The following is a 14,827-nucleotide window of genomic DNA, read 5'->3' on the forward strand; positions in this document are numbered from 1 at the left end:
ACTAAAACACATTAGTTAATAAACCTTCAACCAGCTTAGCGATCGAGATTCTATCGTGTCTACTAGCACAGCCCCTGTTTAAATATACCGATTCACCTGATTTAAGTCAACAGCGGCCGACTGCTGATTTACCAAACAAAATGTACGACAAATTTTAAAACACTTCCATTCCATGGGACAAAATATAAAGTCGACCACTAAGAAATAAATAACGCCCCCATTAAAGGAGGCAAAATATTTAAAACTGAAATGGTGCATTTATCTGTTACACCCTAGGACAAAATATAATTTCGACCACCAAGAAATAAAATGACGCTCCCTTTATAGGAGGCAAAATATTTATCTCTGAACTGTTATCTGTTACACCCATAGCTTGAATCTGAGTTAGCCACATTTGCGACAATGCGGTTTATTGTTTTCTACACACCCAAATCAATACATTAATCATTACTGTATTTTGAAATTATATTCTACTTGTTACGTCTGTAAAACTTAACGCAAGCTGCTTTTGAAAAAAAAATACTTTCTGATGGTAAAACAAGTTGAAAAGTCAAGTTTAACTTCAATGTGAAGGAAATGTTGTTTTACTTACATTTATGAATAGAACAGAGTTGTTTATTTGGATTTAAACATACAGCTATTTCATCATCCATCAACATGATCATACATATAACAATAGTCAATATACCATTAATTATTACATTTAGAATACATTACAAACATATCAAATATATATACTATTACTAAGGAGAACATGCAACAAAACATATTATCAAAGGAAATATTATACTTGTATAAATTATAACAAATATGTAATTTATAAGCTTATAGCATATTTTTAAGATTTATTTTTATGAAACATACATGATGCAAAAAAAAAAATATCATCGAAACAACAACAACACATCATTGATTTAACAAATTAGTTCTTATTTAATACGTACAATTTATGAAAGTCACTTATTTCAGAATTAGTGTTTCATTTCTTGTGTTTATCAACTCTAAACATTTTATCATAATTATTAGGTCTTTCAATATAATATTTAGTTTATGGAAAAAAAAACCAAAAGTAAAAAAAATATCAATTATAATCCTCGACTCGTTGTTAAACCTTTTCTGATTGTTTAAAAGGGTTCGCTCATGTCTTTTTCTGTAAAATGCACATTTTTTGGATGACGAAATAATGAGTGGCAATCAATTAGGAGTGTTAAAACTAAGATATCAAAATCTGGAACCGTTCAGTAAACGTTGTTATTTGCTCAAATATCGTCTTTGAAGACCACATTTTTCATTCGCGTTAACAACGGCTTTTAGCGATTCGTTGTTGCGTGATTGGTTGATTGACACAATCACGTGACTATATCATTTGATTTTTGAAAGGTCAAACTATTATGTAATTTGAGTGGCTTAGTGGCTCTGTTTTCTAATTTGTTATTGACTGTACCGGCGTGGATTAGCACCCTACTAAAACCAAGATACTTATTTATACTAAAATTGTACTTTTTTCTGAAATATTGTCAATGATATTATTGAATAAGGTCATGATAGAATAAGTGTTTTCAGATGCATTCCTGGGAAATTTTTTTGGTCTATAAACATAAGCGAGATATCGACATATCCTCTTTGCCAATGTAAATGCTTCAACGATATTCGGCATTCGTGACGTCAAATCAAGAATGTCCCGCGGAAATGACGTCATAACGCAAAAGACAACAATGAATTCTGCCAATGTCATCTTAGTTATAACAGCTTTTCTCTGTTCTATTCTAAATGAGACTCAAGGTTCACTTCCGGATGATATTTTACCCGTGCATCAAGGTCGTGGAAAGCGCTCTGTATCGGCGGACAAATTCAGCAAGCTTCAAGGAAACTGGAAATATAGCAAAGAGGAAGTGACAAAAATGTTTGATGACTACTACAAGTGTATCACAGAAAGAAACAAGCCAGAAAATCGAGTGCGTCAGTCAATCACGGCCGTTCTCGCGATGCAGGGCCAAAGGATCGACCTTCAGTGTCCATTTTGTCAGAGGCCCGATCAGGATGCCGAAATGAACAAGATGTTTTGGCAGCGAGTTCGAGTGTCCGATTCTTCTACTTCTCATATTTCGCCCAAAACAAAGGGATTAAAGATCAAGCAAGATATGTCGCTCATTATACAGGTATCGGTATCGCTTTAACATGTGTATGTTTATTATACTTTTGGAAATGCACAACATGATGTCATTGTGAGTTAGTTCGCCTCTTTTTTATATTTACCTTTCATCGGACGGTCCGTATTACAAAAACATCTTAAGATTTTTTTAACATAATTATTTTAACTTAAGTTTAAAATTTGGAATTGTAATATTTCTTTAAAAATAAAACTAATTCTTTAAAAATGGAGTTTTCATTTTTCAAAACTTAAGTGTCCATATTTTCATTACAGAATTTACAATTAGCTTAACACTTACTTAAAATGAAATAAATCAGTTAAGGAAGATGTTGAATTTAAGGAAAAGGTAATATTTTGACTTAAAGCTGCACTCTCACAGATTGAACGTTTTGAAAACTTTATTTTTTTTGTCTTGGAACGAGCCATTGTTTTGCGAAAATCCATGGAAACCAGTGATATAAGGCTGCTGAAAAAATTAGATCGCAGAATTTTACATTTTAGTTCAAAAAATTATGTTTTATGCAGTTTTCTTAAACCATTATTAACGGTTTAAGCCATTAAACGTTAACTTTCGAACGGAAATATGAAAATCTACGATCTGATTTTTTGTCAGCAATCTTATATCATTGGTTTGCAAATAATTACCCAAAAATTTGCTCTTTCCAATACAAAAAATAAAAAAGTTGTAAAATCGGTATATCTGTGAAAGTGCAGCTTTAGATGCTTCGGTAATATGTCTTAAATTCTTGACAACAACAAAAAAAGATAATGCATTTTGGGACATTGAAAGGGAATGATTCGGATAATGATAAACTATGACTTGTTTTGTAATCAGGCTATTCAGCAAGCGATTTGGCTAAACGAAATATGGTACATCAACTTGTTACGCTTTAAGGAGCTCATTATAGGCTGATGCATTGTTATCTTTTTTTCCAATGCTTTATTATGTTTTTACTCATTTTACTTGAATGATCAAAACAAAAAAGCATATGATTTGTTTTTACATAATTTTTAGCGATGTATTGGTATATTGCTCTTTCTAACTTGGAAAATTTGTGGCCACCTGGCTTTTTAACTGTAAAAAACTCATTTATCAAGGTTTATATTGTAATTATTATAACCGTCAAAAGAGTAAAACATAATAATGCACCATTTTGTTTTTGCATAAACCCTATAAGTATCTTCCATGGCCGAGAGTGTAAGATAGGTTCATTCCGACCCGAGCGTAGGGTGTTTTGCGGAAACGAGGTTTACCTCGTTTCCGCAAAACACCCTGCGCGAGGGTCGGGATGAAACTATCTTACACGAGCGGCTATGGTAGATGCTTTTTCTCCCACCTCAGTTAAACAAAATTAATTAAAAATGTATTTTTTTGCTGGAACTCTTTTGTGCTTAGTGAAAATAATTGCGTATGGATATGCGATAGCACGTGGTTGCCATGGATACGAGCGCAATGATCCAGTTAATGTTAATAGTCAAATCGGTCTTTTTAAATAGTTCTAAGGAAAATGAAGCATTATTTCTTGAATGGTGCGTGAAAACTGTGTTATGGGGACACTTGAAGCGAGAAATAATTAATTAGCGTTCTAAATATTACCATACGACAAGACTTCCTTGATACTACTGACGACAGTCTTCAACAAGGGAGGTAATTATAATGTGGGGACCGTTAAAAAGAAGTTCCATACGGGCATTTTATCTTCGCCCGTGGGCAAGATAAAAATATCTAGCATGGTTAAATTATTGGATGTACTTATCTGAGGTGGGAGAAATATTGTTCCCTGTTAAGCGTGATCGCGCTGTTTATGACTTTTTAGGTCACCTGAAAACCTAGTGCTCTAGACAATGTTTTTCCATCGCCCATCGCCCACCGTCCACCGTCCGGCGTCCGTCGTTTCCATTTGTCAACAAGTGCTTCTAAAACATCTCCTCCTAAACCACTTGGCCAATTAAGGTGAAACTTCATCGGGTTATTCCTTTGATGTTGCCCTTTCAAAATTGTGACCTTTTGACCTACTATCTTAGCTTTGAGATATCAGCAATGGTAGTTGGACCATGGGTACAGTTTTTAAAACAAATATCAATTTTGTAATTGGATGCCCATGACTGTATCCTATTGACCTAAAATGAAATTTGGACCCTGTGTATAGTTTTGCAAAGAAATATCAATGTTGTCCTCGGATGACCTTGACTGTGACATTTTGACCTTCATTTTATAGCTGCAACAATGACATTTGGACCATGTGAACAGTTTTGAAAACACATATCAGATGACAATGACCTTTTGACCTACATTTATTTTTGAAACTACAACAATGAAATTTCGACCATATGTGCAATTTTGCAAACCCATTCTATTGCTGTCCTCGGATGAAGTATACTGTGTCCTTTTTTGACCAATTTTCATATTTTTGAAGCTACAGCAATGAAATGTTGACATGCCACTTTCAGATAGCCTTAGTTTGACTATTTGAACTATATTTAATTTATGTTTATTGAATCTTTCCATGTTGGTGTCGCCTGTATATAATTGTTAACCGTATTGTATGACTCGTGGTGTCATTGGATTCCTGCATGTTCCCCCCAAAAACTTACAGTTGTATTTGTTTCTTTCATAAAACAATAAACAATGTTAATTGCGATACACTACTTAATTGTACGTGTAAGTTCACGTATCGAGGAAGTGACTTTTGAGTATAAGCGAGTCTACAAGTACACGTATTCGCCTTGGTCACGATATAATGACAATTTCCTTTTTGCTGTTGTTACGGTGTAATTTTCTTAACATGTTATGTTAAAATTGTCTTTTTTATGTCTCATGACATGTAGAATATATCTGTTGACTCAACTCATACAGACTTCCATCGCTTGATTTGACGCGTTTTCTAATTTCAGACTCCAAATAGCCAAAATGTGGCTAAAAACTGTCGTTACGATGTTTCATTTCAAAATTACCCCTTTTTTAACATAAAAAATAAAAAATACTGGAAAATAATTTTATTAGATATCTTGAGCATTGAGTAAGCAATTTAGTCTTCTTTCTGTAGCTGGTTATTTCATTTAAATTGCATAAAAACTGACGGAGTACTACTAAAATAACTGAACCCACCATTTCGTTACCAAAATCTGGCTTTTTCAATTCAGGGATACAAAATGGCCAAAATTTCTTAGCAATATGGTATTTTGTGAAAATATGACCCTCATTTGGAAGAACTACAACTCATTTATCAATAGCAATAAGAAATTTATACATAATACCTACATTACCAAATTTTTTATACGCCTAAGTATGCACCCAAAAATACAGAAATTTTTGTCCCATCCGTAGACGCATGTTTTTCCCAGCAAGGAATATGCTTAGCATATAACCAACCAGGCAGATTTTGCATTTCCATTCAGTGACCAAATATATTATTTGTTGCATTAATATCTGATTGTAATTCGTAAATATAAAGCTCAACATGTCAATGTCCCATCCGTAGACACCATGTCAGAATTTGCATATATTAAGCGAAAAGAACCACTTTCCTCTGACAGAAATGTAGCACATATTCAAACCTAGGCAATGGATTACCAACAACAACTCATTACCTTTGTATTTCATTTTTCCACTTCTATATGTTGCTAAAAACATTGAAATTCATGCCTTAACTTATTTTTTTCTATAGTGTGTATGTTTGGGAGTTAAAATAAGTAGCCAAAATACAGGATGGATTATGCTGTTTTAGCCAGACATAAAGAGGCCTATTAGAAATTTATTTATGGTTAAGAAAATGAAGTACAGTAAAGCTGGTAAATGTCTACGGATGGGACATTTAAATCACGCTATGTACGAAATGTCCATTTATAAATTCAGGTGTGACTAGTATTAACATTAATACAAAAATGGACAAGCAGAGAAATAAAAACCATTCAAATATACCTGAAATTGACATTAATGTAAGTGCAAAAGCACTTAGAATGAAAAGATACAGGGAAAAACTGAAAAATGAAAGAAATGAAAAATATGATGAAATGAAGAGACTTTCAACAGACCAAGACACTACAAACATTGATCAAACAAAAACAGATGGTACAATAGACAACGATGATATTAACAGATCCAGAACAGCCACAAATTCAGCTGAATTATAAGTAATGAGATGTGTGAGCCTCCATTTAATTCAAGAAGCAAGAAGTACAAAATATAGAGCAATATCAAAAGTAAAAGAAAGTATGCCTACAACACCAAAGCGTAAAACAAGAGTGTAAGAAAAACTCATAGAGTTGTCACCAACGATGAGAAGAAATTTGGAAGAAAAGGGTGTTATTTTACCAAAGAGTGCTAGAAGAAATTTAAAGCTGAGCGAAACAGTCAATATGAACAACATTAAAAGAAGAATACAGGATGTGAAATTGAGTCATGGAGGGACTTCACAAGAAAAGAAGACAGAATACAACAATGTGTTGCAATGTGTGCTTGATAGGAATATAACCAAATACCATACTAGCTTTGGTAGTGGGATTGCTTCCTTCCTACAAGTTAGGCGACCAACAGGGAAAATAGACAACACCAATGGAAAGAAGTGGAAACTAAAACCAAGAAAGACAAGGAAAGATAGGCTGACTGCAGGAACTGTATTTTGTCAGTAGATGTGTCCGGAAAGGTACCGAATAAAAATGATGTAAAGTTACTCAATGGAGAGAACATCCAATCTCAAGTAATGACAATGACCTTGGCCGAGGCATATGAATTATTTATTTTCTGGAGTTCTTAAGTAGTTAAGAAAAGGTCATTGACAAAATGTCATTTTTACATATGATTCAGAACAGTTTCTCAGTTTTGGAGTATATATATATCAGTTATCAGGGCTTTTTCTGCCCATTTTTTGAAAAAGGATCCTAGACATTTTGGGAAAATTTGCGTCACAATTATGCCTAAATTGGGAAAATTTACAGTTAAAATAACAAGCTTTTCAGTCTCCTGCAAATGAGGAAATTATTAAATATAAGTTTATTTTCCCTTTCAAATGCCTTAAAACAGCTGAAATCTTTATACTTGGGTGTAAATATTTATTGCAATGAATCATGACAGATACTAATTTTTCATTTCAAATGATCTCTGAATGTGATGCAAATCAATGATTTCTGAATTCAGTTATCCCCAAAACTTTACATCACCTAATTTTAGGATGTTGAATGAACCGGTACAGGTAAAAACACTGTTTTACTTTTGATTGGGATTTTTTTCTGAAGATTGAAAAAAAATATCATATATTTTGCTTTAGGAATGGGTCTGATAGTCGGACCCGTGGGTACTATATAAAATGCCCTGGTTATTGTTAATTAAACATGTTTCTAAGTTAAAATTTCCTTGAAACATTGAAGTAGTTAGTAACTGGATACAGTATAAGTATTGTGGATACCATCAGGGAATATCTTATGCCTGCAGCTTGGTATTACATTAAATAGTTTTATGTCCCATCCGTAGACACTTACAACACATGGTACATTTACATCGTGTCTATTTCTAACAACTGAACTAGTGAAAAATCTTACATTTGGTGTTCAATGAGGAATTTAAAACATATACTGATTGACACCATTATAATTCAATGAATTTTCACCTTTGAAAGTTGCAACTTAAAACTGAACTTAAAAGGTCCGATTATCAAATTACAATTACATTGTAAAAGGTTGTCTTACTGAAATCTAGAAATATTAAATATCTTGTACTTCATTTTTGTGTTCTGTTAGCATTTTTGCAACAAGAGATGTTTATACTAGGTTTGTAACTGAACTTAAAGTTCATATGTAAATATATAGTGTGCCTTTTGTCCCATCCGTAGACACTTCGGACCGGATACAGAAAGTGATCTAAAAAAATTATGCATCAAGATAATGCTGAAAAATTGGTATGGCCTTGTTTGTTTTTGATTCTGGTGTTAAAAAAATCACTTTTATTTGCTTCCTTGGGCTTCTAAAAATGGTAGATCATTTACAAGCAGTCAAATGCAAAATAATATCATGACATTTATGGTTAAATCTCATTTATTTCTACTTAGAAGGAATAAAGTCAATTCTTTTGCCCATAACTGTTTATTTGGCACCTATGCAACAAGCCTGGCTAAAAAAAGCATTATAAAGGAGTTCAGTCACATTATCAAAAGCATTTAAATATATATCACGAAATTATATTTTTTCAGTATTCCTTGATACATAAACCTCCTTGAAAAAAAAACTGGAGCTCGAACCTAATGATTTTATTCGAATTATTATAACACCATGACCCTACTGTTATGGAACGTATGTAATTTGGCTATTTGAATGCTTTTATTTTTTACCCTTTGTGAAACACTTTTTGTCATTATATCGTGACCAAGGCGATAAACAGCAACCTCTCAAATAACTTTTACACTCAATATTAATACGTACGTCAAGCTACACGTACAAAACATACGTTCAGGATACGAGTACCAACTACACGTACAAGCTACACGTACAAGCTACTCGTACAAGCTACTCGTACAAGCTACACGTACAAGCTACACGTACAAGCTACACGTACAAGCTACACGTACAAGCTACACGTACAAAACATACGTTCAGGATACGAGTACCAACTACACGTACAAGCTACACGTACAAGCTACACGTACAAGCTACACGTACAAGCTACACGTACAAGCTACTCGTACAAGCTACACGTACAAGCTACACGTACAAGCTACTCGTACAAGCTACACGTACAAGCTACACGTACAAGCTACACGTACAAGCTACTCGTACAAGCTACACGTACACGCTACACGTACAAGCTACACGTACAAGCTACTCGTACAAGCTACACGTACAAGCTACTCGTACAAGCTACTCGTACAAGCTACACGTACAAGCTACTCGTACAAGCTACTCGTACAAGCTACTCGTACAAGCTACACGTACAAGCTACACGTACAAGCTACTCGTACAAGCTACTCGTACAAGCTACACGTACAAAACATACGTTCAGGATACGAGTACCAACTACACGTACAAGCTACACGTACAAGCTACACGTACAAGCTACACGTACAAGCTATACGTACAAGCTACTCGTACAAGCTACACGTACAAGCTACACGTACAAGCTACACGTACAAGCTACACGTACAAGCTACACGTACAAAACATACGTTCAGGATACGAGTACCAACTACACGTACAAGCTACACGTACAAGCTACACGTACAAGCTACACGTACAAGCTACACGTACAAGCTACTCGTACAAGCTACACGTACAAAACATACGTTCAGGATACGAGTACCAACTACACGTACAAGCTACACGTACAAGCTACACGTACAAGCTACACGTACAAGCTACACGTACAAGCTACTCGTACAAGCTACACGTACAAGCTACACGTACAAGCTACACGTACAAGCTACACGAACAAGCTACACGTACAAGCTACACGTACAAGCTACTCGTACAAGCTACACGTACAAGCTACACGTACAAGCTACACGAACAAGCTACAAGTACAAGCTACACGTACAAGCTACTCGTACAAGCTACACGTACAAGCTACACGTACAAGCTACACGTACAAGCTACTCGTACAAGCTACACGTACAAGCTACACGTACAAGCTACTCGTACAAGCTACTTGTACAATCTACGCGTACAAGCTATACGAACAAGCTATACGTATAAGCTACGCGTACACGCTACACGAACAAGCTACACGTACAAACTACTCGTACAAGCTACATGTACAAGCTACACGTACACGCTACACGTACAAGCTACGCGTACAAGCTACATGAACAAGCTACACGTACAAGCTACTCGTACAAGCTACACGTACAAGCTACACGTACAAGTTACACATACAAGCTACATGTACAAGCTACACGTACAAGCTACTCGTACAAGCTACACGTACAAGCCACACGTACAAGCTACACGTACAAGCTACTCGTACAAGTTACGCGTACAAGCTATACGACCAAGCTATTCGTATAAGCTACGCGTACAAGCTACACGAACAAGCCACGCATACAAGCTACGCGTACAAGCTATACGTACAATATACGCGTACAAGCTCCGCATACAAGCTGCGCGTACAAGTTACGCGTACAAGCAATACGTACAAACTACAAGTACAAACTACACGAACAAGCTAAGCGTACAAGCAATACGTACTAGCTACGCGTACATGCTACGTGTACAAGCTGCACGTAAAAGCTACGCGTAAAAGCTATACGTACAAACTACAAGTACAAACTACACGAACAAACTTCGCGAACAAGCTTTGCGTACAAGCTACACTTACCAGTAACGCGTACAAGCTATGCGTTCAAATTTAACGTACATTATACACTTACATATATATATATAAATATACGTACACAATATACGAACATGCTACACGTTCAAACTACACGAACAAGTTACACGTAAAACTACACATACAAGTACACGTACAAGCTACACGTTCAACCTACACATACAAGCCTCGCGTACAAGCTGCACGTACAAACGTCGCGTACAAGCTACACGTACAAGCCTCGCGTACAAGCTGCACGTACAAACGTCGCGTACAAACTACACATACAAGTACACGTACAAGCTACACGTTCAACCTACACATACAAGCCTCGAGTACAAGCCACACGTACAAATTACACGTACAAGCTTCACGTACAAACTACACATACAAGGTTCACGTACAAGCTACACGTTTAACCTACACGTTCAAATTACACGTATAAGATACACGTTCAAAGGTCGCGTACAAGCTACACGTACAAGCTTCACGTACAAACTACACATACAAGGTTCACGTACAGGCTACACGTTCAACCTACACGTTCAAATTACACGTATAAGATACACGTTCAAACTACATGGACAGACTACACGTTAAATCTACTCGTACAATCTACATTTACAAGGTACCCATACAAGCTATTTATACAAGGTACACGTACAAGTTACAAGCACAAATTCCACGAACAAGTTAACATCCACGTAGAGTTTTAAACCTCTCATTTGTTAGTTAAATATAATTTTAACACATGCTCAATTTGCATCGACTATAAGCTCGTCACAATTGATTTTAGAAATGCATGTAACGAAATTAATACGGCTACAAAAGTCCATATTAATAGCATTTAACAAAACTAAAAACACAACATAACGAACTTGGATTCAAATGTGACCAGTCTGGTCATTGTTCCAAGGCAACTTACAGACGACCGGGTTGCCATGCAGGATGAAAACGTGATCCACAAAAGTAACGTCTGTAGATAAGCTGAAGTCACGTTTCGTCGGCTATCGACTTCATCTTCAGCATAATTAACCAAGTAAACAATAATGCTGTCGGTTTGATTCAAGGTTCCTATTGCCTCTTTCTGGGAGTAGCCGGGGGGAGGGGGGAGAGTGTCATTGCATTCCAGTGGAAGGCTTATTGAAGACGGGTAGGAGAGGGTGCGCTGAATTCGAAGTTGGCGACGATTGTGTTTACAATGGACACGACGGCGGCAACAAACCGCTGTCGATGATATCAACGATTCCGTTCGTGCAGACACGGTCAGTCTGAGTGCTGATGGCATCTTGGGCGGTGACTATGTTGTCTTGCGGGTGGATATTGAACCGCGTCGTCCTATAGTGGCCGTATGACGGTAACCTCGTCCGAGGCAGCAGAGCTCGGGACTCAGTCGATGACCACGTGTACAGCAAGGCGTTTCTCAGGAGGTTAACGTCACTCAGCGCGAACACGACGGTGTTTAGTCTGTCTACTAAAACTAAACTAATGTCTAATAGCGACAGGCGGCGCTTAGAAACTGGACGGTAGTCAGCTATGTAAGGTTCGCTAAACATGCGACATTGGACATTCAAAAATGAAAGCCGTGCTGGCATGACATTGGAAATTGGGCTTTCCATCACGGCTTTCATATTTGAATGTCCAATGTCGTATATTTAGCTAACTTCACACAGCTACGGTAGTTTTTGAAGCGGCCAAAGCGCTATGACCATCAAAAGCACTGGTAGTGGAAACACCCATTCGCGAGCCGAGATAAAGTCAGATTTTTCATACTTGGGCCACGTTAATGAAAATTTAAAAAAAAGCGAGAATGGATTAGTTTTTTAAGCGAAGTACTGTAGTACATGTGTTTGCAGGTACACGATCTTCCCCAGAGAGTCCCACCCTAGATGAATTAATCAAACAAGACACAACTAAACATGTAAAAAGTTTTTTCTCACTTTTAAAAATATTTTAAACAAAACAGTGTTTGAATCGCTTACGCACAAACTTGTGTTTAGCGCATATTCGCGTTTTCACTGTTTTTTGGTCTATCAAAATGTTTAACTGTATTATTTAATTTAATAATAGTTTATTGCATGTATGTTGACAATAAAGCAATACAAATAGATCATAAATATACCTTATTTAAAACAAATGAATGATTATCTGACATGCAAAGGGATCGGGCCACGAGTTATACCAACGTCAGTTACGGCCCTCTCCCAGCATTATCAACATTGGTTTAATTTTCATGACGTCTTCAGCATTTTCTCTTTTAGAGCGTAGACGTGACTGATGCGGGGCAGTACTTCTGTATCCGGGATTCAGACGCGGTAGTCATTTACCAGGTGGACGTTCTCTTCCGGGAGCCGCAGCTCAGTGTCAGGGAGAACGAGACCTTCCGCCTGCAGCCCGCCCGAAGACTCGTGGACCATAATCTGGAGGTCAGTCATTCAATAAGGAATGGATCAAAGTGTTTGAATAGTTTACAGTAAGGCGACCGTCAGAAATGACCGACAGCCGCCCGCCCAAAAACTCAAGATATTGCGGTACTACTGTAGTAATGCTATTTTCTGCCGCAGCTGTTGTTGCTACTGCTGTTGTTGCTACTACTGTTGTTGCTACTGCTATTTTTGCTTCTGCTGTTGTTTTCATTTGTTTTTGTTCTTGTTGTTTTTCTTGTTGTTGCTGTTGTTTCTTTTGTTGTTGTTGTTGTTGTTTTTATCGTCGTCATCGTCGTCGTTTTTACTGCTGCTGCTGCTGCTGTTGCTGCTGTTCTATATCCGGATACCAATTTTAATTCCGACATTAAATTCAAACTAGGTCGTGATAACCAGATCATGCCAACAACTTTGTTCAGACGGTAAATCGTAAATCCGATTAAGAATGCCCTAGGCAAAGCGTTTTAAAAGCATTTAACAATGGTTTGCTGCATATATAAGTTTGCGCTTTATTGATTTCAAAATATTACATGAATGACCTTTGGTTGACCGCGAGAGTTTTTATGAATCTGAAAAGGTCTTCTACTGTATTGACCTACAATAATTGGACAGTGGTTACGGTCATAGGCAGGTGTATTTTGTTTAGGTGTTTCGCTAGTAGTCTGTTTAGTTTGTTATTTAAACACATTTGAGAGCTATTTACTATTGGCATTTTCAACCTATACGAAATAATATAAAGTATTCAAAAAAATAAATTGGTTTAAATATTTCATATAAAGTATTCAAAATAGCAATTGGGTATAAAAAGGGATTTAAAAAAAACACAAATGGGTTATATAAAGCCTTTAAAAAGGGAAATTGGTTAAACATATATAAAGTATTCAAAAAGCAATTGCATTACATGTAAAGTATTGAAAAAAAGGGATATATAAAGCGTTAGAAAGAAAATGGGTTATATAAATAACGTATTTAAAAATAGGTTAAAATGCATTCAAAAGAGAAAATTGGTTATATGTATAGTATTCAAAAAAGAACAATCGACTTATATAAAGTATGAACAAATAGCGAAAGATTATCAAATAGTTATTTCAAAGTTTAAAACAGTAGAGCATCCTTTTTATTTCACTGATGAATTTCTATTATTCCCTTGAAAAAAACATATAATGAAAATAATTAATAATTCATTAATTCATCACATTTTAGCCTGAAATGTTATACATGTAATTACTGAGCCGTCACACATAGGCGCGTATGTGTTAATTCTATCTTGTCATGTTCAGTTTCTTTTCGTCCCGTCCAGTCGTCCAATATTTTACTTTAAAAATAAACAACCCATCCCTCCCCCGCCCCTTATTACGTATTATTATCATAGTTGTTTGTGTTAATTTGCAACTTCTGTATGTTATTAAATGCCTGTTTAAAGCTGCACTCTCACAGATTAAACGTTTTGACTACTTTTTTTATTTTTTGTCCTTTAACGAGCCAATTTATGCTAAAATGCATGGAAGCCAGTTATACAGTATAAGATTGCTGACAAAAAATTAGACCGCAATTTTTTTAATTTAAGTTCAAAAATTGATGCTATATGCCTTTTTCTTAAACCGTTAGTAACGGTTTAAGCCATTAAACATAATTTTTTGAACGGAAATATGAAAGCTGCGATCAGAACTTTTGTCAGCAGTCTAAATTTTATCATTGGTTTGCAGATATTTAGGCAAACATTTGCTTATTCCAAGACAAAAGAAAATGTTGTAAAAACGATAAATCTGTGAGAGTGCAGCTTTAAATGAATAACGGGCTTTGGGGGCCGTGACGTTGGTGTGTGTGGGGTGGTGTGCGATTTTATCTTAAAATGTTTGACTTGCCTTGATTTGACAAGACTATTTAGTAATGACCTTCAATGAGATGCAATATATATATACACTCATACCATTCGCCAAGATGATAGTAGATACT

General features: G+C 35.9%; 1 protein-coding gene across 1 annotated transcript in view; it reads left to right on the top strand.

The window, feature by feature from the left end:
- Nucleotides 1-1,676: 1,676 nt before the first annotated feature.
- The window catches only part of LOC128213858 (Ig-like V-type domain-containing protein FAM187A), a 14,927-nt gene continuing 1,776 nt past the window's right edge, over nucleotides 1,677-14,827 (top strand). The window contains exons 1-2 of the mRNA XM_052919929.1: nucleotides 1,677-2,159; nucleotides 12,710-12,874. Coding sequence (XP_052775889.1) covers nucleotides 1,677-2,159; nucleotides 12,710-12,874 — 648 coding nt within the window. The remainder of the gene's footprint in view (nucleotides 2,160-12,709; nucleotides 12,875-14,827) is intronic.

This window comes from Mya arenaria, chromosome 2 (genome assembly GCF_026914265.1).
Source record: "Mya arenaria isolate MELC-2E11 chromosome 2, ASM2691426v1".
NCBI lineage: Eukaryota > Metazoa > Mollusca > Bivalvia > Myida > Myidae > Mya > Mya arenaria.